The sequence below is a fragment of the Chionomys nivalis genome, chromosome 20 (genome assembly GCF_950005125.1).
Source record: "Chionomys nivalis chromosome 20, mChiNiv1.1, whole genome shotgun sequence".
Classification (NCBI taxonomy): Eukaryota; Metazoa; Chordata; class Mammalia; order Rodentia; family Cricetidae; genus Chionomys; species Chionomys nivalis.
In genome coordinates, this window is record NC_080105.1 from 60013038 (window position 1) to 60038275 (window position 25238).

The window sequence follows — 25238 nt, forward strand, 5'->3', positions numbered from 1 at the left end:
ACACTCACAAACACACACACTCCATACTCGCACTCACACACACACACACTCATACACACACACACTCATACACACACACACACATTCACACACACAATTTAACTGCCCATATAAATGTTTCAATGAAAAATATACTTGCAGTGCAGGTCTGAGAACCTGAGCTAGTCTTCAGGACCCCTTTTATTTTTATTTTTATTTTTTGGCAGTTTTTGTGGTTTTATTTAAACACAAATAAAATGTGCACTCAAGCCATCTACTCATTCTCTTCGCTGCGCAGCCTGGCGTTGGGATTGGTGACTCTGATGGCCAGCTGTGCTGCTCTTTCCACGATGGCTTTTCGGTTCTTGGAGGAAACATTGTGAGCAATCTCAGCACAGTAAGACTTGTTGCACATCAGCAGCACCTCCAGCTCCTTGACGTTGTGGACCAGAAACTTCCGGAAGCCGCTAGGCAGCATGTGCTTGGTTTTCTTGTTGCTCCCATAACCAATGTTGGGCATCAGGATCTGGCCCTTGAATCTTCTCCGCACCCTGTTGTCAATACCTCTGGGTTTCCACCAGTTTCGCTTAATCTTGACATATCGGTCTGACCGGTGCCAGATGAACTTCTTGGTCCTCTTTTTGACGATCTTGGGCTTCACCAGAGGCCGGAGGGCAGCCATGATGCCGTAAAGGAGATGGCAGCCACCTCGCAGGTAGCGCCGAGGAAGAAGCTTCAGGACCCCTTTTAATTTGGACATGATAATCAATGCATGTCTGAACCAGAGTGGCTACAGAAATCAGGAAGCAGAGACAGAAGCAAAGCTCATTGGCCATCTACTCTGGTACACAATGTGATGGAAAACAAGAAACTTCCTCAAAGTGCAAGGTAGGGACTGACACCAGGGCAGTCATCTGAGCTCCACATGAGTGCTGTGAACATCCACACACACATACATAGCATACACACACCTCCACACGGAAATACACACACACACATGCATTTACACATCACTCTCAAAGACAAAGTTAATTAATCTGGCACAATCCTATAGGTGATAAACGGAAATACAGGAAGTTAGACCTAACTTCATCCGACTCTAGAACCTGTAACTGTATTCATGAAAACAGAATAGATCATTTCTCTTAGACAGGTTTAATTCTGTCCTGCTACTTAGTGACTGTGACTGTACTTCATCCGAGGTATCTTCTTAAATCTGAGACATCCTCTAATTTACCTAGTCCTTAAATATTTAAAGTTACAGCCCCTAGTGGGCCAAACACCTTTAAAACTTCATTTAAATTGCAAGCTGATCCATACTAATTACTTTAAGAAGTTTTAGTCATTTTTCATCTGTGTTGAGGCAAAATCTACCTATGTAACCCAACTGAAATTCACAGAGATCACCTGCCTCTCTCTACTGAATGCTGGGATTAAAGCTGTGCTCCACCATGCCTGACCCTGCTCTAAGTAGTTTAATTGAGTCTCCCGTCTTCTCCAGGTGATTTTCAACTCTCCTTTGTCAGTTCAGCTTGGACCACAGTCCATCAGCCTCTAATGAGGAGGCGTTTGATGCTGTGTCTTTAGAGCGATTCACACACTGTTTGCTGCTCCTACAGTTTGAGCTGATTTCCTACTGAATTTATTCCTGGGTTAGGTTGAGTTTCACAGTTCTAGCAGCGTGGTCAAATAGAGAGATCTACACAAAACCAATTTCTATAGACCCAGATGTGAGTGAATGTCTGCCCTTTCATTGCTTGTCAGTTAATGCCAGTGAGGGGGTGAGACAGAGCCTGGGAATATATACCACAACCTGATGAGAGAGGCTCAGTCTCAGGTAGACGTCGGCTCACACTCTGTCCTTTGTGTGTAGGAGCAAGTGTTCCCAGATTTCATTTCTTCTTGAAGGGTGGTGCCAAGTAAAATAGTACAACCAGTTCAGTTTGCTAATTGCCCAATTTATACATAGTTATGATGTCGTTAGGATGGCAAAAAAAAAAATTCCCAAGCTGGTGGCAGATGAATTTTCTTCCTGAAAACATTATATTCTAATTTGATTTTGTGAGGCTTCTCTTACTCTTGTAGTCGAAGGTATTCTTTTTTGTGGTAACTATTCTTGAAAAGGTGTATCTTTTATCAATATAATATTTCCTCTTTGACAGTTGGATAAACGACAGTCAACAGAAATACACTTGTCACTGAGTGTTTGATGAATATGCGCAAGGGTGGTAGACAAAGGTAAACAACACTGGGTGTAGCCATTGTGGCCGATTTAATGAACACCAAATTGCTGAGAATTTCTATCTCCGAGATGACTAAGAGATTGCTGAAACATAGTGGAAGACAGGATCAAAGACCTCTTCCTTCATATTATTGATTGAATCATACTCAATTGCTTATGTCACAGTGATTTTTAAAAAGCATCACACACTTAGTGACCCATGAACAATATTTCAAAGTCCCTCAACTTTTCAGAATGGAATGAAGATGGGGTCAGTGCGACAACTGGCTAGCGACTATGGCAATAATCTCGCAATAGGGAGTCATACAGCATGAATTCAAGTATATTGTGAAAGTCAGGATTTGGTATTGAACTTGATGAAGAGAGCATTCTTTCTTGTTTGTTTGCATGACTTATTGACAGAACAATTAGTTCCTAAGTAATATTAATTTGAGATATATGTTATGCCTGTTAATAGTCTTACATTTTGACTTTCTGTTTATTCTATATTTGAATTGAGAAAAGCCAAGTGTTTGCACACTTACATTTTCTCTTATTTGAACTTTTAAATGAAGTTCAATCTTCAGCTGTTTTACCCAGAATGTGAGAATACTCTTGCATTACTTCAAAGATGTAACTGGGGGCCAAACCCTAAGCAGGGTTCCACATAGAGGCAAGGTGCCTTGCGGTTTTAAATAGCATCAATCAAGTTTTATTCTTTGTTAATCTTATGGTTCTTAATGCCATGGAGTAAAATTTCAACTAGTCAAAATATTATACATTGGTCTTATTTAAAGGAATGAAAAGATACATTTTAAAATATTTAAGTCAAATATATTTTCCTTTCTTCTTACTAATTACATAGTTACCTGATAAGATCAATACCAATCTTTCCTTTCCATCTCTGTAAATGATAAGAATTACAGAATTATGATACCTTTTTGTTTTTTGTTCTGTGAAAGTTCATTCATGTAGCTCACAATTAGTTAAAAATGCATTTTCTTCCTTATTCTTCTGGTTATTCATACTCTTTGTTGCTTATCTACATTTGGGTCAGAAAAAGTAATAAAGTTTTTTATTTAGAAGTAATTAAGTGAGGCTGTATGTTTTAGGAAAGACAGTTCAGGATGCATTTCTCTGCAGGTTTCTACCTATATTCTCTTTATCGACCAACTCATTCCCAATTTCCTGCTGTATAATTCAATTTGATCAGCACAAACATACAAGCTGACAAGATCTGGGCAGTTGAGGCTCATTGCTTTAAAATGTCTTTGTTTAAAATCTTTCATAATTCATTCTCAGAAATGGCCCTCTTAGTAATTAGTTACCTTTAATGTCTCCATTTCCATTTAAATGTTCAATGATCAGGATAATTAGAATTAATTTGGCATTGTCATCTTATGTTAATGAAGCTTCTGCCACTTATCAGGGGCATCCTGCAGGCACAGTGCTGGAGGAAATGCTACTCCTCACACTTCCACACTGGCTATGGTCTTTGGTTAAAGTGGTAACGGGGGAACTGACCCAATTCCAGGTTAAATTTATGTCACTTTGGGTGGATGATGATCAGGAACAGTCAAGCCAGGGGTCTTACCCTGTTCTTAAGCAGCCAAGTTAACCTGTCTCCATTCCTCTGGATCTTACCTTTCAACAATAATTATACCATAAACAAGGGAATCTTGTTGAATTAAGCTTAAGCAAATAAAAGCTGACCAAAACCACTTTGAAGACTACAAGGAATCTAAAAAAACAAAAGTTCAGGAAACTCTGAACCAAAACAGCCTATGATAAAGAAATTGTGTCCACAAATTTTCGAACTGAAGCACTTCTTGCTTTACCTGGTTTGGGTTCTCGAGTTACAAGCAAGATATATTTTTTATTCCCTTTATTCAAAACCATACCTTTACCTTAGCAGCAGTATTGGCTGGTCCTTAATCATCTCAATCATCTTCCTTACTCCTAGAAAACATGAGGTTAAGTAGAGGGCTTAACTGACTGCAAATCTGGAAGAAGAAACCCTAAAGATGTCTAGACTTGCTAAATGGAGCGATATACAAGGCTGCCTCCAGAACATACACCATTGTCTAAGTCAGTATCTGGGCCTTACAGGAAGTGGATCTTTCTCCACTAGACTGTATGATTTTCTTTGGATGTGTCTTCTCAGGGAGTATTATTCACATGCATATTTATCTAAATTTTCATCGTTGATAAAGTACAGTTATTCGTGAAGAGAAATGTCTACTTTCAATCACTGTAATTATAATGACTTTGATCAAATGAGAATACTGTACTAAACTTGTTAGCTCACGAAACACTTCCTTTTTCTAATGACTTTGGGGTCATAGAGTTGGAAAGGGCAGAGCTTGGCATTTCCCTCTGTATTTATTCTGAAAACTAACAGCACAGAATGTTCACATTGTCTATTACCTGGATTTCAGCTGGGGATTGCTTGCGTCACTACTACCTGCCTGTATAGTGTGACCGTATCACAGAAGTAGAATCTCTGCCAGTGGATGACCCTTGAAGAGTGTCCTAAGATATGCTAAGGCAGATGTGTGTCTCCTAGTGTGAAAGTTTTTAAGTTACAGAATGTGGTTTATCTTCTCCTTTCTACCAAGAGAGTGATGTGGAAGGTTACCTGTGCTTCTAGTGGATGGGATATCAACATTACCTATTTCTGGGGATAAGGGAGGGAGGGAAGGAGGAAGGGAAGGCTTGAGGGAAGGAGAGAGGGAGGCCCAACCCTTTTCAAACTTTTCAAAATCACCAGAGTGGGCAAAAGCTGAGAGGTTCTGTACTCATCAAAAATAGAAAAAAAATACCCCATCTATTTACACAAGAAAGATGGCTTGGATGTACCTTGGTGAAAGGCAGTGAGAAATCTTTTTGATCATGGGCATCTGTGCTCTAAAGTCTGTTTTGAAAAGCAAACATGCACAGGTAACACGTAATGTCCCAGTCTCTAATCTGAATTAGTGGTATCACATTGATATGTTGAAGATAACCACAGGTGGGTATTTACACTATAGAAATTCAAGAAATTAAAGAAAGGAAGGGCTACTCTCTCCAGATATTCATCTGCTGAAAGACTAGCAGCACAGTATCAGCAATGGGGCCATCTAGAAACTCCCTAAAGAAGCCCTGGATGTGACCAATACTGGCTATTGTAGGATAAACGTGTTTAGAAAGGGACCCATTTCAGAAAAGATCATGAAAGGAGTACTACCAATCATGAAACACCACAGCACTCTCTGGACTTCTAGAGAATTCAAAACTGAGACTCTGAGCCAAGTTTGCACACATTTCCCAGGGGTCATGATGCCATTCTGGATACTTGCTTTTGCACAGATTCTTTTCACACTTATCACATACACGAGTAAGTGTTCCATGGATCATTATTAGCACAGGAAATCCTTAAACATTCTGTACAAAAAAGAGAAATCTAATTTTAATGATGTTTAGAGGCCACATTTCTAGAAAGTAGCTGAAAATAGCCTTCAGTGGTGTTATTATGGTGACGTTATGTAGACACGAAAGGTAAGGTTAACAAAGAATGGCAGAAGGTCAAGACCAGCCACGACTTCAAGGGACCTTGGCCAGATTTGGAACACCAAGTCTATATTTGTGAGAGCTGGGGAGAAGGTGACAATAAATCCAGAGGGAAAGGGATTCAGTTTAGTGTGGGAGAAGACGGTGAGCAAAGACTTTGTAGAAAAGGCTGAAGCATGGTTGGCTCCCACCTTCAGCCTTCTGCTTCTTTGGATCTAATTTACTCTCAGGGCAAATAGTGAAAGATAGCACGGTGACCTTTCCAATGAGTCAGAATGTACAAATTTTGGGAATTTATAAAAATATTAAGGCTTGTTAATTTTTGAGGATATAACATAATCACATTTCTCCAATCCCTTTCCTCCCTTAAAAGCTTCTCATATGCCCCTCATCACTCTCCTTCAAATCTGTTGCCTCATTTTTCATTAATTGCTATTGAGGGCATATATTTATATACATGCTTATTTCTTAATATAACATGTTCAGCCTGTGTAATTCAGACTGTAGAGAATTTGAAAATATGTTATAAAATAGTTCATTTATTTATTTTGGAATTAGTGGGTTATATTAGTTGCCATGTGTGGGAAAGAATAAACAGAATAAAACAATGAATGTTTTAATATATTTAAACTGTAGACAGCCATTCCAGCCTTTTTATTTGTTTGTTTGTTTGTTTGTTTTGGTTTTTCAAGACAGGTTTTCTCTATATAGCAACTCTGGGGTTTTATCTGTGTAGCAAATCTGGCTGTCCTGGAACTCACTTTGTAGTCCAGGTTGGACTTGAACTCACTGAGATCCTCCTGCCTCTGACTCCCAAATGCTGAGACTAAAGGCCTGATCCACCACATCCTGCTAGATACCCATTCTTATCCTGTTTAACTTTGGGTCTTACCTGGAGTTCCTATAAAGTGAAGATTTAGTACAAATTTATATCTATTGCTATATTACTTAAATACTTTATTCCTTATTTCTTGTGTTGATGAAGACTGCATATATATGCATGGCAGGTAAGACTGTCATTGAGTCACCTTCTTATTATTCATTATAAAATAGCCACCTCTGCTTTTCCCACAATCTTTAATTATGATGAAAGCCTTCTATATGTTATCAGACAGCAAAACAGAGCCTCCTAATCAGTGACAACTGTCAGCCAACTTATTTAAAATTGCAAGAGATACAATAAACCAAGTTTAAGAATCCAGACAGGTTGGAAGGATGCTAAACGTACCACACATTACTATTAAACAGCAGTGGCCAATATAACATTCATAATAGATAAATAGGTGAATCAAAGAAAAGAAGAAAGAAAAAGTATCTGTAAAATTGCTAGACTGTAGTCACAAAAAGATGAAATTTTATCAAGAATGAAAATTATGGTCGGGATGTATTAATAATTGCGTGTGTATGGTTCTGTGCCCTGTCTGCTGAATATAAAATACATGCGTGTCTCAAACAATCTGGCATAGCTATGAGCTATTATCCTGACACACTCATGTTACACAGTTTGCAGTCATCACTTTCAATGAGTTTCAGTCCAACTGAAATTTTACTATAATTAGTTTAGTTAGTTTTCTCCAGTATATTAAATTAGGCACTGATTTCAAGAATGTATCTGATGAAAATACCTTGAAGTACAAATGGTGAACATAGCTAGCACAGTTTACAAGATCAATTAGCAATTGTGGTCTTCCTGAGTGAAGAGCATTTAAAACAAGTAAAGGAGTTTAACACAGTACTGTTGTGCCCTTACTTATATGCTTGCTGGCAAGATATTTTATTTATTATCCTGCATGTCCCTGTAAATATTAGAATGTAAAACAATCATCATCCGTCTAAAACATTGATGCATTAATCATTACATAAACCATTAGATCACTAATATAAACCATGGTATCTATTACATCAAGGTACTAGACTATATTTATTATCTTTATTGATATTGTTAATACTTTCAAAGCATAACACTCTAGGCATGGTGATATAAACCTTCATTCCCAGCATTATGGAGACAGAGGCAGGTAGATCTCTGTAGTAGGAAGGCTACGTGTACGGTCCCACCCACTTAGACCTGAAATAATCCCACAGAAACTGTATTAATTAAATCACTGCTTGGTCTATTTGCTTTTACTAGCTCACTTTTACATCCTAAATTAACCCATCTCCATTAATTTCTGTATGGCCATGTGTCTGTGGCTTACTGGCAAGATTTTGGCAGGGCTACATGGCTTCTTCCTGACTTTGCCTTCTTTCTCCCAGCATTCAATTTAGTTTTCCCTGCCTCCCATATTTTGCCCTGAAAAGGCCTAAGACAATTTCTGTATTAACCAATGGTATTCACAGTATAAAGAGGAGAATCCCATATCAGATCTCTATGAGTTTGATTGACAGCCAAGGTTACATAGTGAGACCCTGTCTCTTAAAAGTCAAAGTTTAAAGAAAACATAAAATCCGGTGTTTCTCAAAGTGGTTTTGTAAGTCAATGTTCAGAGCTGGCATAAATACAGATGTTACTCACTCACTGCTAGCCAACCAAAATTTGTCTCACAGCTGAAAGTCCTAGATTTGTTTTCTCATAAAAATCCCACTCCTTAGACTTTGTGGAATAGTAAGGTATGTACCTCTAATTTTTGTACCATTCATAGATTGTATGGCCATCCTATCTCAGTGGAAAGGAAAATCTTGCCTGTGACATTTAACATGTGTTTAGTTCCGAGTAGCCAAAGCTCAAAAACCAATTGCTTCGATGTTGGATGTTATTTTTATATAACTGATGGCTTCAGGTTGGACTCTCTTCAAAGCTTGTTGTTATGACACCCAAGCAGGATATGTAAGATCATATATTTATATTCACTTTCGACATTGACTCCGACTTCAGACTGGTATATAAGAAATTGCGGCTATTTAAAGCAACAGATTCGGAACAGTCATGAAGGAGGAAGTGCAGCAGCTTTGATGGATGAAAGGTGGCTACAAATGCGGTTTCCTCCCACCCTCTGGCTTCCCTCCTTCAGATGTGTTTTCTGTGGTGGCATCCGTTATAATTAAACTCCCCCAACATCCCCTGGGTATGTCATCTCCCTCTAGTGCTCTGACCCTGCAGTTTTATTTCTTTGCTATTCATTTTGTTATATTCCCCTACCAGCCACATGTGTCAAAATAACTCCATTAATAAGGCACTAAAATGTTATTTGGTGTTCATCCATTATTGCATGGATTGATGATTTTTGGCGTTTATTTTCTGGCATACTATTTTGGATTTGGCCACCAATTTTAAACTGTGTCTTCCTTTTTGCTCTCTTGAACTATCTATTGTTCTTGGGTTTCTTCCAAGCTCAAAATACACTTACTTATTCATTCTCTGAACATCGCAGAAATGTTGGTTTTTCCTCAGATTTATCATGATCCTTTATTATTTCCTGTCCTTCAAAAATCTCATTTGCTCTGATAATGAGCCACAGTTTGAATAATGAAAACTACCGTATGTCCATGTCTTGTGGACATATCTTTCTTCCATTCAGAAGCATCTGTAAAATGGCTTGCTATGACCTCAACCTGGTCATACTGGTGTTTCAACTTCAGCTAGCCCCAATTAGGACAGATATTTTCCTTTGAAATCTCCTTGTTCTTGGGAGCTTGAGGTATGGCTCAGCAGTTAATAGTATGAATGTACTGCACTTGTAAAAGACCTGAATTTTGTTCCCAGTGGTTTTCCAGCACTCACATCACATGGCTCACAACTGCCTGAAATTCCAGCTCTTAGGGACCCCAACACCCTCTTCTGGCAACCATGGACACCTACACTACATGCACACACACACATAATAAAAAGCTGTTCTTATTATTCCTTTGCTTTCTCAACCTCACTTATGCTTACTGATCAATAATGCCATTCCCCATCCTTAGAATGATCTTTGCCCATACCTATGCCTCTCCCTGGTGATTGCTTCTGTGTACTTCTTGTGCACCCTTGCTCACATTTTGGTGAAGCTAGAATGATGTGGTGTGCTTGGGTGTCCGGATTTCAGATTATTTAGATCATTTATGAACCACCCGTGTTACACTAATGCTTTTCAAGTGACAGCTTTGCTCTCTTTAAACACTAAATTTGATATTTTCTTGCTTTGCTCAACACATTGCATTTAATATGTTGTCACTGCAAAACCTTGTTTTAAAGAAGTTTTAATATGATTTATTTTTACTATGCCCTCCTGTTGTATGAATATAACACCCAAGTCCATATCCTGAAATCCTGACATCCCAATCAATGGTACCAGCATGTGGAGCCTTTGACGAATGCAATGACTTTCATATGGCTGGAGTAATGTCTTTTCCTAGGGAGTCCGAAAAGGCACGCCACTTGCTTTACTATGTTAAGACAGTGTGAGAAATTGCTGTTGACCAATAAGGACACAGACACGCATCAAAGTTCCAACACCAACAACCTATTTCTTCCTTTCCCTTCATTCGCAACTGTTGTAAATACTTTGATTTTATTTATTTATGTCTTTCAGCATAAAATATTTTTTATGAGAATACATATGCATTCAGTTATAAATATAAAAAGGAGATGTGGGAATAATGTTGTAGCTAGTATCTAAAGTATAGAAGTACCTTTGTATCTGGGTTATTAGAAACTGGAAGAGTCTTGAGGGGCAAAGTATGAACCATCCCCTTGTCCTAAGGGAAGTCATGAGTGTCCTTTAGAAACTTTTCGGTGAGGACTCATAAATGAGACATTTTAGAGAACACTTCACACTGTTGCACACACAGGAGTGACTGCTAACTGAGCTGTGCTGTGAGTCTTTGGCAAAATAAAGAACAGAGTTTTGTTCTTCTTTTTTTCAACTAAAAGTAAAATTTTTTATATAATATATTCTGTTTCCCATTTTTTCTCTCCCAATCCCTCCCACATCTGTCTGTCTCCCCACTTACCCATATCCACACCCCTCCTTCTCTCTCTCTTTCTCATTAGAAAACAAATAAGCATGTAAGAAAAGAAAAAAGATAAGAAAAAAATAAAGTGACATAAAATTGAAAAAATGAATAGGATAAAAACAGATGAGCAGAAAGAAAAGACACTCCACTTCAAATTCACAAGAAACATGTAGACTCAGAGATGCACACATTCATGCCCACCCACAGAAATCCCATAAAGACATAAAATAAGAAACCATAAAATATAAGCAGAAAACATGCATGAAAAAAATGCGTGGACAAGGCATTATTAGACAAAATCCTTCCAAAAATACCTCTGAGTTCATTTTATGTTAGCTGGGCATGGGGCCTGCTATTTTTAGCCAGTAAGACTCCATTAGAGAAACTGATTTTTCCTTTGCTAGTGGTTCTCTACTGGGGGAAGCTTCTGGGTTAGGGATGGGATGTATGTCTATTTCCACACACAGCACTATAACTCCATCTGGCTTAGTCCTCTTCAGGTCCTGTGCATGATTGCATATTTCATTTAAGTTCATATGTACATCCATCCTGTTGGGTCTAGAAAGTTTGTTTTGTTTTGTTTTTAGTGTCTTCGACCCCCATTATACCCCACAATCTTTTTGCTATCTCTTCCATACAGTTCTCTGAGTCAAAGGAAAGAGATTCAATTGAAACAGCATATTTAGGACTGAGTGTTCCAGAGTCTTTCATTATCCGTATTTTGTCCAGATGTGGGTCTCTGTATATATCCCCATCTAGAACAGGAGGAGTCTTTTCTGATGATGGTTGAGAGAGACACTAATATATTAGGAGAGATGGACGTCCCTAGGAGTAATTTATCCCTATATTCCTCAATCAGAGCAGCAATATTTGGTTTTCTCCAAGATCCATGACTTATCTAGTCTCAGGTTCTTGGACAACCAAACAGTGTCAGGCATGGCTTTCTTCTCATGGTGTGGGTTTTAAATTTAACCATGTAGTTATTGGGTACTTCCACAACTTTTTGCCATTATTGCACCAACATTATCATGTATGCCGGTCACCAGTGTTGACCAAAGGTCTTGTAGCTGGATTGGTGTTTAGCTGTCTCCTCTGGTGGCATACAGAATGCTTTCCGGTACCGTGAGCACTGGTTGATGGAAATGAACAGTTTATTGAATGCACTTGAAAAGTTCTCACACGACGCTCACACTCACTCACGATCAAGCCTTACATGTTTGCCCTGTTTTGGTTTTTGTTTTGGGAAAATCAGTAAGATTGATAAGCCTTAGCCAGATTAACTAAATGGTGGAGAGAGAAGTTCCAAAGATCCTAATTAATAAAATTAGAGGTGAACAGGGAGAACAGCAATAGGCGCTGAGGAAATCCAGAGAATCGTAAAAACATACTTTAAAATCAAAACAAAACAAAGCAAAACAAGCAAGTAAATAAAAAACTGTAGTCCTCTAAACTGGAAATTTAAAATAAAGGGATAAATTTCCTTATATACACTACCTACCAAAATTAAATATAGATCAGTTAAGCAATTTAAACAAACCAATAATGTCCAGTGAAACAAAAGCAGTAATTAAAAGCTCCCCCCCATACACACACACACAAAAGCTTAGGGTCAGGTGAATTCAATGCAGAATTCTACCAATCTTTCAAATTAACATCAATATTCTTCAAATTATTCTGAAAATAGAAACAGGTGGAATATTATTGTGTGATTCTTCTTATGAGGCCATAATTACATTGACACCTAATCCACATAAAGAACCAACAACAACAAAAAAAGAATTATAGACCTTTCCTATATGAACATAGATGAAAAAAAAATTCTTGATGAAATACTTGAAAACCAAATTCAAGAGCACTGGAGGAAAAAAGATCATCCACTACTATCAAATAGACTTTTTCCCAGTGATGCAGGGATGACTCAACAAATGTAAATCCATAGCTACAGTTCAAGTTACAAACAGACTGAAGTCCAAATCCACATGATCATCTCATTAGATGCATACAAGGCCTTTGAAAAAAAAATCAAACACTCCTTCATAATAAAAGTACTGGAGAGACTAAGTATCCAATAAACATAGCTTCAGATAATACAGGCAGTTTACAGAAAGCTCACAGCCACCATCAACCTAGATGAAGAGAAACTCAAAGCATTTTCACTAAAATCAGGAACAGATAAGATTGTCCACTTTCTCCATACTTATTCAGTATAGTACTTGAATTCTTACCTAGAGGAAAAAAGACAACTGAAAGAGATCAAGGGGATAGAAATAGGAAGGGAAGTATTCTTATTTCCCCAGAGGAACTTGTGATTGGGCAAGAGGAATTCATGTGTTCTGAACTGTGGAATAAAACTAGAAGGATTCTGTATTTAACCTAATATTAGGTAAAACTTCGAGTGGTTAAATTGAGTATTTTACTGAGGTAATTTTAATGTGAAGTTCTTCAAAAGTAGCCTTGTTCTTTTTATATATTTAATAGAAAATATTTAAAAAGCAAAGTGATTTTATTTATTTATTTATTTATTTTTTATTGAAAAAAAAAATTTTCTGCCTCCTCCCCGCCTCCCATTTCCCTCCCCCTGCAAAGTGATTTTTTAAATGGAATCATTATCCACAAGAGAAGCAGAACTTACATATTAGAAAAATTCTGAATTTATTGTTATTACAAATTATACTTCTAAGTAAGTCTTGGAACAGATATCTAAAGAAATAGTTTCACCAATGGAGTGCATACTAAGGATATGGCCAAGTGACTATCTGAGAAGAAATAATTCAACCGTTTTCAAGAAAAACCAATGTGTAGTGTCTAAAACAAGGACAGCATTATAAACTTTAAGTACAAGAACAAGGAGATGGAGAACCAAGGGCAAGATTACCACACAGACCCTCCAGATCAGAGCCCATTGGATTCATGAATGGAGATGTGGTAGCCACTTGGGATGAAGCCTTGTAGAACCATCTGTTCCCAATGCAGGCAAATTCACAGATTCACACCTGCAATCCACGAGGTCCTCATTGTAAAAAGCACCCAGACAAATTGTGGGTGAAGGAGCTGCCGGAAGCTTGAGAGTCCAACATTTACTTAATAAAGTTGTAGAGGCACCCAGCCCATGGGCACAAAGGGTGGAACTTCTTTCCAAGGGTGCCAGGAGGTTCAGCATGAACCCAGGTATTATTAATCATTAACCCTGATGACTGATGCTGTTTTCATGTTAGGAAACAGATCAACTAGGGATCTATTTCTTCTTTACATTTCCAATTTTCCCTTTGGGGAATGGATTTTATTCCCTGCGCCAATCATACACTTACATGTGGAAATGCATGATATGTTGATCATTGTTTCAAAATTGAGAACAATTTGCCCCAGAATGAATTGTAACTTGGAATTGATTCATATTGGAATTAGGTGATATTTAAGTGCTACTATGAATATTTGAGCCTCATTCTAATAAGTCAGTTGAGATATGGTGGATGGAATTTGCATGTGAGAGTGATATGAATTTTTGGCACTATTGGGAGAACGTTGTCTTGATTCTTGGGCATCCTTGGAAAATTCACTTAGAACTCAACATCCCTTGGTATGACTTTGGATAGTTGATTGTAAAAGAGCACTTATGATTTAGACAATAGCCTTTATAAAGGGGGCCAAAATGGAAAGTCCTATTCCAACAAGTAGAGATCAGGGAAATTGTATTTCAATATAGTCAAGAGCAAGTGAAGTCATGGACATTGAGAGTAAACCTACAACCATGGCTTTACTAACCCAGCATAATCCCTAGCAGCAACTTAAATGTTTGTCTTTATACACACTGATAAGTATGGTCTTCACATCTCATGAAGAGAACTTCTATTTGCAAAACTATAGAAAACCATAACCAATCAAAATGTAGGATCATGGAACCCATTTCCAGTAGACACATCGACAAGACTCCCACACATAAGGCTTGGGGAACATTGTAGGAGAGGGACCAAACTGTAAGAGCCAGAGGATCAAGGAGTATGCTATGGGAATATGAATACTTGTAATATCAAAAGCTACTCCCACAGAGTCTCATCACTATGACTGCCTAAGTATGAGCTGAAAAGAATGACATTAACAAACCTGAAAAACTGGATGGGGGAAGCTCAACCACATGCAAAAAATTAGAGGCAAGTATAGAGTATGCAGAGTGGGAATAACTGTCTTTGTCAAGGAACAACACACACCAATTGGCTATCCAATACCAAATGACCATCCCTGAAACCATAGAGACAAGTAACATTACACATAGTGAGCAATTTGTAGTTAGGCATGTATTTATATTTACACATATGCATGAATGGAGGAAAGGGGAGTGAGAATATTGTAATTATATTATAACCTCAAAAAGTAAAACATCTATTTATTACCACACAGAGAAAATAAAGTACATAAGAGTTTCCACATCCAATACATACATAAGACGATTATGATTTAAAACATGAAAGTATTTGGTAAGGGGAGTTTATTAGAGAAATAATAATAGCAAAGTCATTCCTCCAGTTCTGACACTCGTGTGGATGCCATCTTAAACTTTTGTGTGGATTCTAGGTTGGTAAATTACTTAAAAAATATGGTATCTTGTAAGTAAATAAATAAGTGCTAACTAAAGCAAATTAAAATGCAAAACCATGCACCATGAGATGGCCAAAGTCTTGGGCTACCCATGATTTCATTTGCATATGGAGGAAAAAATGCTAAAAGACAAGTTTGGGTTCTGAATTAGAAAATATTGTTTTGTAGAATGTATGAAAGCAGTTATTTTTCCACAAATAAAATATTTGTTACTACCCAAGTTAAAAACTAATGCCTTAGAGCATTCAATTGATAAAAGTTATTATTCCAGCTGAAATATTTCCTTCTATCTATATCTTGAAATTTTTTACAGGATAAAATAAAAAGTGGCTTAGTTCAGCACAAAAGTTATTTGAAAACTAGAACACATACACATATATATTCAAACACACATGCACTTACATATGCTGTGGAGTAAACCTTCTGTACACTGTGTGAACATATATTGCTATGATTGGTTTAATAAACAAGCTGACTGTCAATAGATGAACAGGATAAAGTTAGGCAAGAACCCAGCTGAGAATGATGGAATGAGTAAGGCTGAAGTTGGAGGAATCAGTAGTCAGATGCAGTGGGAACAGGAGGTGAATGTGCCATGCTAACAAAGATACCACCATGTAGCAGAGAGTAAATAAGAAATATTGGTAAACTTAAAATTGTAAAAGCTAGTTACTAATAAGCCTGAACTATTGCCCAAATATTTCTAATTAATATTAAACATTTGAGTGATTATTTGAGAGCAACTGTGGGACAGAAAAACTGTCTACACACATCACACATAAACACATGCAGACACACATATGAAGTTTTCAATGCATAAATGTATATATTCAAAAGCTGTTTCTGTATGATACTCTGTTTATGATCTTTTATATGAACCTGTGAGTTCTTGAGTTTTAAACAAATATTTGGAAGTTCCTAGACATTTACTCTACTATTATCAAAGAAATTAATGAACCCTGCCACACAGATCATATTTTACATTAACCTAAATTTTTAAAAAAATATTCACCCTTTATCAAGACATACACTTAAAGGGCTTTAATAAAGATGAAATATATTTTTAAAATATGATTAATACAAATCTACATTTCAGATATGTTTAATTGTCCATATTCTACTATACTTAGTCCCTAACATTAGGCAGTAAATAGTATTAGATGAATAGCTTAATGGATGGGGTATATATGTATTATTTTACTCCTCAGTTAACACACATATTTAGACAATTGCAAATACTTATTTTGGAGAAATACCTTTCTACTGTTTGTACTCTTTCATTTTCCATTTCCTATGTTAAATGCCTGATAAACACAGTTTAATGAAGGAAGGAAGGAAGGAAGGAAGGAAGGAAGGAAGGAAGGAAGGAAGGAAAGAAGGAAGGAAGGAAGGAAGGAGCGAGCCCCATTGTGGCTTACAGATGGAGGGTACAGTCTATCCCTGTATGTAAGTCGTGGCAATAGGCGGAAATGTGGAAGGAACTGATCAAACTATATCCTCAGGCAGGAAGGGGACAGCCAGGAAGGAGACAAACCATGCTTGCTAGTTTTCTTTTTTGTTCAGCCCTAGATCCATCCCATGGAATAATATTTCCCACAGGTAAGTGGAATATTCTAATTTATTTAACCTACTGATTATTTTTTTAGTTAATCTTGTATCCAGTCTCTTTGCTGAAAGTATTTGTCAGCTGTAGGAATTCGCTTGCGGAACTTTTAAGGTTGATTATGTTTACTATTAAATAATTTACAAATAATGATACTTTGACTTCTTCCTTTCCAATTTGTATCCTCTTGATATCCTTCAGTTGTCTTATTGCTCTGGCTAAAATTTCAGGTATTATATTGAAAATCTATGGAGATCATGGACAATTTTATCTTGTGTCTTGTTTTTAATTTTAGTGGAATTTCTTTGACTTTCTATTTAATTTGTTGTTGGCTATAGGCTTTCTGTCACTTGCCTTTATTATGTTTAAGTATATCCCTTGTATCCTATCTCTCCAGAACTTTCATCATGAAGGGGTGTTGGATTTTGTCAAAGGTCTTTGCTGTATATATTGATATGGTCACATTATTTTCTTTAAATTTGTTTATATGGTGGATTATATTTACTGATTTTCATATATCAAATCATCCCTGCTTCTCTGGGATGAAGCCAGGATAGCTAAAACAATCTTAAGAAATAAAAGAACTGCTGGAGGAATCACTATTCTTGATTTCCAGTTGAGCTACAGAGCTATAGTAATGAAAAAACAGTATGGTATTGGCATAAAACTCTACATATTGATCAAAGGAATCAATTAAAGACTCAGACATAAATCCAAATACATATGGATACTTGGTTTTTTTTTTTTATATAGAAACCAACCAGAAATACACACTGGAAAAAGACAGCATCTTCAATAAATAATACTGGTCTAACTGATTGTTGACATATAGAAGAATGCAAATAAATCCATGTTTTTCACCTGCACAAAACTCAAGTTCAAGTATATCAAAAACCTCAACATAAAACCAGATACACTGAACATGATATAAAAGAAAATGGGAATAACCTTGAACAAATTAGCAAAAGAGATAATTTTCTGAACAGAATATGTTTAGCACAGGCACTAAGAACAACAATCGATAAATGGAACCTCATAAAGCTGAGAAACTTCTGTAATGCAAAAGATACCATTTACTGGACAAACTGACGACCTACAGAATGGAAAAAGTTTTTTTTTTCCAATTCTGCATCTTCTAGAGGATTGGTATCCAAAGTATATAAAGAACTCAAGAAACTAGATATTAAAAGCCTAAATAATGAATTTAAAGTGTGGTACAAACATAAACAGAAAAATCTGAATAGAGAAATCAGAGATATTTCAGAAATGCTTATAGGTATGTTTAATATCTTTAGCTGTCTAGGAAAATCAAATCAAAACTACTTTGAGATTCCATCTTGTACCTGTCAAAACAGCTAAACTCAACAAAACAGGCAACAGCTCTTGCTGGCGAGGATTTAGACCAAGAAGAACATGTCTCTGTTGCTGGCATAGGTACAAACATGTACAGTCATTATGGAAATAAGTATGGCAGTTTTCTCAGAAAATTAGGAATTGATATTTCTCAAGACTCATTGATGACTGAGGTTGTTGACAGAGGTTTCTGTCCACCTGGTCCTGCAGTCATTCCATCCCAAAGAAACACATAAAGGTCTACATTAATTATAAACTGCTTGGCCTAGTAACTCAGGCTTCTTATTAACTCTTATAACTTATTAGCCCATAATTCTTGTCTGTGTTAGCAATGTGGTTTGTTTTGGTACATTTTACAGCGAGGCAGTCACATCTTGCTCTGTGTCTGGCTTCCTCTCTTTCTGGGTGATGACTGTAGACTGAAACTTCTTTCTTTCCAGAATTCTTGTTGCCCCACCTCTACTTTCTGCCTGGTCACCCCACCTATACTTCCTGCCTGTCTATTATCCAATCAGCATTTATTTAAAATACTAGTGACAGGGTACAGATCATTGTCCCACAGCAAGCCAGTTATAGCATTTTTGGGCATATACCCAAAGGATGCTCCCTCTTGCCACAAGGACATTTGATCAGCCTCATTTACTGCAGCTTTATTCATAATAGCCAGAAACTGTATCAACATAGACATCCCTCAACAGAAGAATAGATAAAGAAAACATGGTACATTTACACAATGGAGTGCTACTCAACTGTCAAAAACCTATGTCACCACAAAATTTTCAGGCAAATGTATGGAACAAAAAAAATCATCTTGAGTGAGGTAACTTAGGTCCAGAATGACAAATTGGCTATGAATTCATATAAGTAGATGTTGGCCATTAAATAAATGATAGCCAAGCTACAATCTTTAGACACAGAGAGGTTAAATAGAAGGAGGTGTCTAGGGAGGATGCAAGGGTATCCTTAGGCCTGGGGGTTGGATGGAGATGAGAATGGAAAGGATGGGGGGCATGAGGTGGAAGGAGAGAGTGTGGGAAAGAGCAGCTAGAATTGTGGAGCATTTGAGGGAAGGTGTGGAAATCTGGTGTGGTTTAAACTTCCTGGAATCTATGAAAGTGAACCTAATGAGTTCTTAGTAATAAAAGATACATAGTCTCAACAGGCCACCTCTAGTAGCCAGGCAAAGCTTCCAGTAGAGAGACTGAGTTGCATTCAGTTAATTTTCTGGCCAAGGTATTTCCATGGAAATCCCCTGAATAGCCCAGGCTGTTGCAAGATAAAGGGTGACTCTCCACAAACTGACAAAAGGCAGGACCACATTGCCAAGGAAAACATCCACACAACTGAATACATGGAGAATTAGTGTTGCTGCATGCATATTAGTGTCTTTGGTGTTGGAAGGTACTCTGTAGACCACAGAACGAGAAATGTGCACACCAACCCCTCCACAAAACTTTGGATCTATAATCTGTTGTGCCTGCAAAATATGTTAGGGCAATTGTGGTATAGAATGTGTGGAGTAGTCAACGAATGTCTGATGTGATGTAAGGCCCACTACATGAATAGTACTCCACACTGCTTGGGTAACCAAGAACCAGAGACCAGATAGACCTCAGATGTAGGGTGAAATTAAACACTAAGGGTATAAAAAAATCAGTAAAATAATTCCTAATGATATTCTGCCAAAATCATAGATGAATGCCTTATCTAGTTATCATCAAACAGGTTTCTCCAGCAGGAGGTACAGAGACCCACAGCCATACATTGAGTTGAAAGAGACGCACTGCCAGAAAGTCTACATTGGCACTCAGCATTAAATCGCTTCCCTTACAGCTCAAAGAATCCTGTAGAGGAGTAGGCAGAAAGATTCTAAGAGTTTGAGGGGATGGAGGACACCAGGAGAACAAGGCCCTCTGAATCAACTAAGCTAGGCACATATGAGTTCACAGAGACTGAAGCAGCAAGCACAGGTTCTACATCGGTCTACACAGGTGCTCTACATATATATTATAACTATTAACACAGTATTTTTTATGGAAGTTATGGCTATGAGAATAAGTGGGTCTCTGACTCTTGTGCCTGCTCTTGAGACTCTTTTCCTTCTGTAGGGTTGCTGTGTCCAACTTCCATATGAAAGTTTTTGATTCATCTTATCATATTTCATTCTGTCATAACTTGGTTGCTATGTCTTAGAAGTCCAATATTTTCTAATGATAAACAGAAAGGGAGTGGTTCTGGAAGGGAGACAAATTGAGGAGGAATTGGGAGGAGTAGCGGGAGGGAAAACTGTAATTAGGATATATTGTATGAGAAAATAATCTATTTAAAAAATAAAGAACAGTAAATTTTATTGAGAAAATATTTTGTACATGAAGACAGTTTCTTATTAAATGGAAACATTTTGTATTTATTGCTGCTATTTTCAATAGTCAAGAATTAGTCACACAAATGCCTTCTCTGGTTGGAACACCCCCCATCTACTTCTCACAATAAGTACTGATGGTGATATGCATTACCACAAAGGTGGCTCCAAACTTGTTTGTCACTGAGCTTGTCAACTGACTACAGGTGTTATTTTGGGTTTTGCAAAATTGAAAATATTTAATCCCACATTTTTACTACTTCATTTTACTAATTTATGTTTCTTTGGTTTGAGAGCATAGACAACAGGAGAAGCAGAAAAGATTATTTATGACTGAATATGAGTATGCACCATCAGAGTGGTAATGTGAAAATCAGTCTGACTTTTCCCCCAGAAGATGTTTTCTCTGACATAATGATTGACATACTGCTGAATTCTTATTTATAACCTTTTGCTTTCACAGCGATCTTCATTATTTCATGGTTGTTTTGTGTCTCTCAAATTTGTCTTCATAGCCTGGAAGAAAAAAATGGTAGAAATCAATTGCACAAACTGTTTAGATTCCTAAAATTGTTTGCTAATATATTCAGAACACAGCATAACTCCATATGTCAGAGTGTTCAGGATCTATACCAGAAAGCATCAAGAAAGCACCAACACCTCCTTCAGAAAGGTGAGGGGTAGAATTCTGTGGAGACATGAAGGAGATGAATCTTAGATGATGCATATAATAGTTACCGATTTCTGTGGTTTAACTTACTTGCATAGGGAAACACTTTGAATTTCAGTCTCCAATGTCACCACTGCAGTTAGAAGACTCCAGAAATGAATTCAGAGGAATGTCAATAGTGTCCACTTTAGCCTTCTGGTAAATGCACGTTTGGCTTCTTCTCTAACTGGTCTCTTCTCTGGAATGTGGTAAGAGTCATAAGATACTTTCTTCGGGGAGGTGAAGATGAAAGAATTCAGGAGTCATTAATTTTGCTAATCAGTTAACTATAAACTGAAGCCATGAGAGATTTTTCTGGGTGATAATGGGTAATTGAATGAGTTTTGAAAGTAGTCAGAATTTTTAGGTATATAACTCTCTGGAAGTAGAAGAGACCCTCAGATAGTAGTTCAAAACAGGCCATTGTTCTTGGCTATATCCTCCTCGTTGCAAGAAAATGCCTAACGAAAACAACTTAAGAAAGGGAAGGTTCACTTTTGACTCATAGTTGGAATGTATTACACATCAGGATGGAGAAGCCATGACAGGAGGAATTTAAGGTAGCTGATTGTACCTGCCAGTAGGAAGCAGAAAGCTATGAACGTCAGTGTTCAGCTTTCTCTCTTTGTTTTATTTAATCTGGGCCCAGAGCACATGGAATACTACCATTTAGGGTGGATTTTGTCACCCCAATGGAGACAACTGGGAATCTTCCTCACAAACATGCCCATGGGAAAATGATAAAAGATCATGCAATTTAAAAGGGGGTATTTTTTCTCAGTTTAAAAATTATGAAGAACGCTTAACTAAAAAGTGTATATTATTCAACCGACCATGGCAGTTATGCCCCAGTTGTAATATTAACTTTAAGATGTTATTGCTATTCAGGCATGGCGGGACACACTTGTTTCTCCAGATTTGGGTCTGAGAAGGTCAGATGAAATCAAGGCTGCACAGTGACACCCTGTAAACAGTAAGGGTTTAGATTCAGACTATACTACTCAGTTATTATGACACTGTGAAAAAAATGCTTGAGATAAATCAGCTTTGAAGAGGAAAGATTTATTTTGACTCAGGTTTATGAGTTTCACTTTATATTCACTTATGATCATATGGAGCTATGGTGGCACAATCATCATGATGGAACTGTATGGTATAGAGAAATCTACTTATTTCAAGTGCCTGCATTCCCAATATCCCCGTCATACTTATTCCTATAATCGTCTGTTTTCCATGAACTCTGCCTTCAAAAGGTTCTGCAATACCCCAGTGGTGTCAGAAGCTAGAGACCAATCCCGAGATGAGTGCTATTGGAAGATATTTAAAATCTAAGCTATACCTTGCTTTTCTTCAATGCCCGGCTAAAATAGCATTTATTTGCATTGCTGCAAATCAGATAAAAAGAGGAAAGCTATAAGTATGTTGTTTCTCACAATTGTGTTATCTTAAGTCAGCAGCTATTTTATTTATTCATTTTTTGATTAAAATTCACACCAGTTTATTATTACTTAGAATTATAAATATGAATAATTCTATGATTAATAAAAACATAAAAATGCAATAGGGTTGCATTTAAAGATATAAATGTTCTATGATAGGAAGACCAAGTGACTATTGAGGGTGCTAAATTGCCCTTCACATGAAACCAAATAGATTTTGTATCTTAAAGTGCAAAAGAGTGGAAACATGAGAACTTTTCAAAGCAATCAGTTTCTAGAAAAGGAAATCATTTCCTCTTTTTAAAAGATATGCTCTCCAGACATTATTTTTATGTTACTTGATTTAAAATAGATTTAGAATTTAGCACATATTTATCATTACTGTCTTTTATATGCTTTTCATATATTATTTTGATTTTATTCAACTTATAATATGTAAGAGTGCTGGTCCCATATTTACTTTTAAAATTTTCTTATCTTTTAAAATAAATTTATTAAAATCAAGCAAATTTTTTAAAATTATGTATTAAGAAGGAATTGAGTACTTTTAATTCCTCTGTATGCCAATACTACATTGAAATTCACAATAATTGTCAAGGAATATATTAGTGGACAGTTTGGTTAAGCTCAAGTTTGATGGCAAATTTCTCTGTCCCGATTGCATTCATCTAACAAATTTAACTTTAGTTTTAGGCAGAATTTTAGTTTAATGAGAGCTATTTTTAATTGAGATTTCAAGCACGATGTTCAAGAGCTATAAAGAGACATACAGGAAAATATTTAGACACATCATAGTGCATAGGTATCGGAGTCTCTGAATGCCGTCTCAATTTCTGTTTACACATTTAAACCCTCTTTCCCTCATTTTGATATCATTTTATTGAACTTTTCTATTAATCTGCCTTTGACTTTTTATTGCATTGTTCATTCATAATGTGGCTGTGTAAATCATGTACCTGTGAGCTGAATGGCTAGCTAGTCCAATTTGATTTTCCTAAGTGCAACTTTTAAGGCCAGTATACAGTCATTGTGAATGTGTGTCAAGGTTTCTCAAGGCAAAATGGTGACAAGAAACAGGAAAACCCAATCTTGATTCAGCTTAAATTACATGGTGGGTTGGATAATTTTACAATGAAGACCCACCTAGAAATCTTGCTAAGTACATTGCTAAGTATCACAGAAAGAGAGACTATAACAGAGGAAGGAAGCTTGAATCTGGTAGCAGATAGAAGGTTTAAAGAAGTAGCTGAAGCCCAAGTTTTGAAAAAAAAATTACAGAATTAAAATATTGCAAAAAGGAACCAAAAACTCCATTGATGTTTAAAATGATTTAATTTTTTAATCAAACAATCCATTACTATTTGTACTCCATTCAATACTGTGTTTCTAGCATTAACATCAGTATCTTGCATGCAGAAGCAAACAAACAATATAGTTCTCCCTTTATGATGGCAAATGATGCCTTAGGCACAGGACATGGGGAAAGTCACTCCAGCAAATCATCTTTCGGTCACCTCTGGATTCTTCCCCATCAGCTCCTACCTCCATTTTCATTCTATTTTGACATATCATTTAAAATTATAATCACAGTTGCAAATATTTTAGGTCATAAACATGGTCTGAAAATTAACCTGAAACAATTAATTGGCATGGAGATGCTATTCTCTTCCTTGCATTTGTACATTTGGTATTAGTTATAACTTATTGGAGACACTGAGTGCTATTGTAAAATTTATGTGCCACTAATGGAGAAAATTACTTCATAACTATTCAATTCTATCTGGATACTTGCTATATTTTATTCTGTCACTTTTGTTTTGGAACCTATAATTTTCTGTGAATCTCATAAAAGAATTTTAAAGGATTAAAAGAGATAAAATGAATACAGTACGAAAAATAATGGAGGCCTAGTCAACTATCTAGGGTGAGTGAAGTCATGGAGCTTGCAGGAGAACCTACAGCCTTTCCTAAATCAGCATAATCACTAACTACTTTGTAAAAATTGTGCTCATATCCAGAGTAATTCTCATTGTGTCTCATCAGGGAAATTTCTCTTAAGATAGGCAGAGACCCCTACATAAAAACCACAAACAAACAAAACACAGAGTTATAAAGCTCCATTCCAACACATGTATCTACAACATAACTCCCATTCATAAGGGTCTGGATCACTAAAAAAGAAACGTTGGAAAGATTGTATGAGTCTGAGGAACACGGAGTTTGCTGTGAGACTGACTCATCTAGGAATCCAGAAATCTACAAAGTCTCACTAAGATGAACACTTAGAAATAAGTTGAAAAAAAGCAATAACAATACACATGTTAACACAGACAATGGAAGGCCTTAGATAAGTCTCATGAATAAAGTAAATAAGTCTCAACCCTACACAAACAACTACAGGGAACTAAGGAATGCCGAGAGTGGGAGAAATATTCTTTTCTCAGAAAGAGCAGACCAGTTAGTTGTCCAAGACCAAAATGTCTAGCCCTGAGTAC

At 36.8% G+C, this 25238-nt stretch overlaps 1 protein-coding gene across 1 annotated transcript; it reads right to left on the reverse strand.

The window, feature by feature from the left end:
• Window positions 1-251: 251 nt before the first annotated feature.
• Window positions 252-703, reverse strand: LOC130863013 (60S ribosomal protein L32-like). The gene has a single exon (XM_057752880.1). The coding sequence runs from the start codon at window positions 659-661 to the stop codon at window positions 254-256; it is 408 nt and encodes a 135-aa protein (XP_057608863.1). The 5' UTR covers window positions 662-703; the 3' UTR covers window positions 252-253.
• Between the last annotated feature and the right edge of the window lie 24535 nt (window positions 704-25238).

What these genes read in the sequence shown, in the direction of transcription:
- LOC130863013 (XM_057752880.1), bottom strand. Translation starts at nt 661, where the DNA reads ATGGCTGCCCTCCGGCCTCTGGTGAAGCCCAAGATCGTCAAAAAGAGG.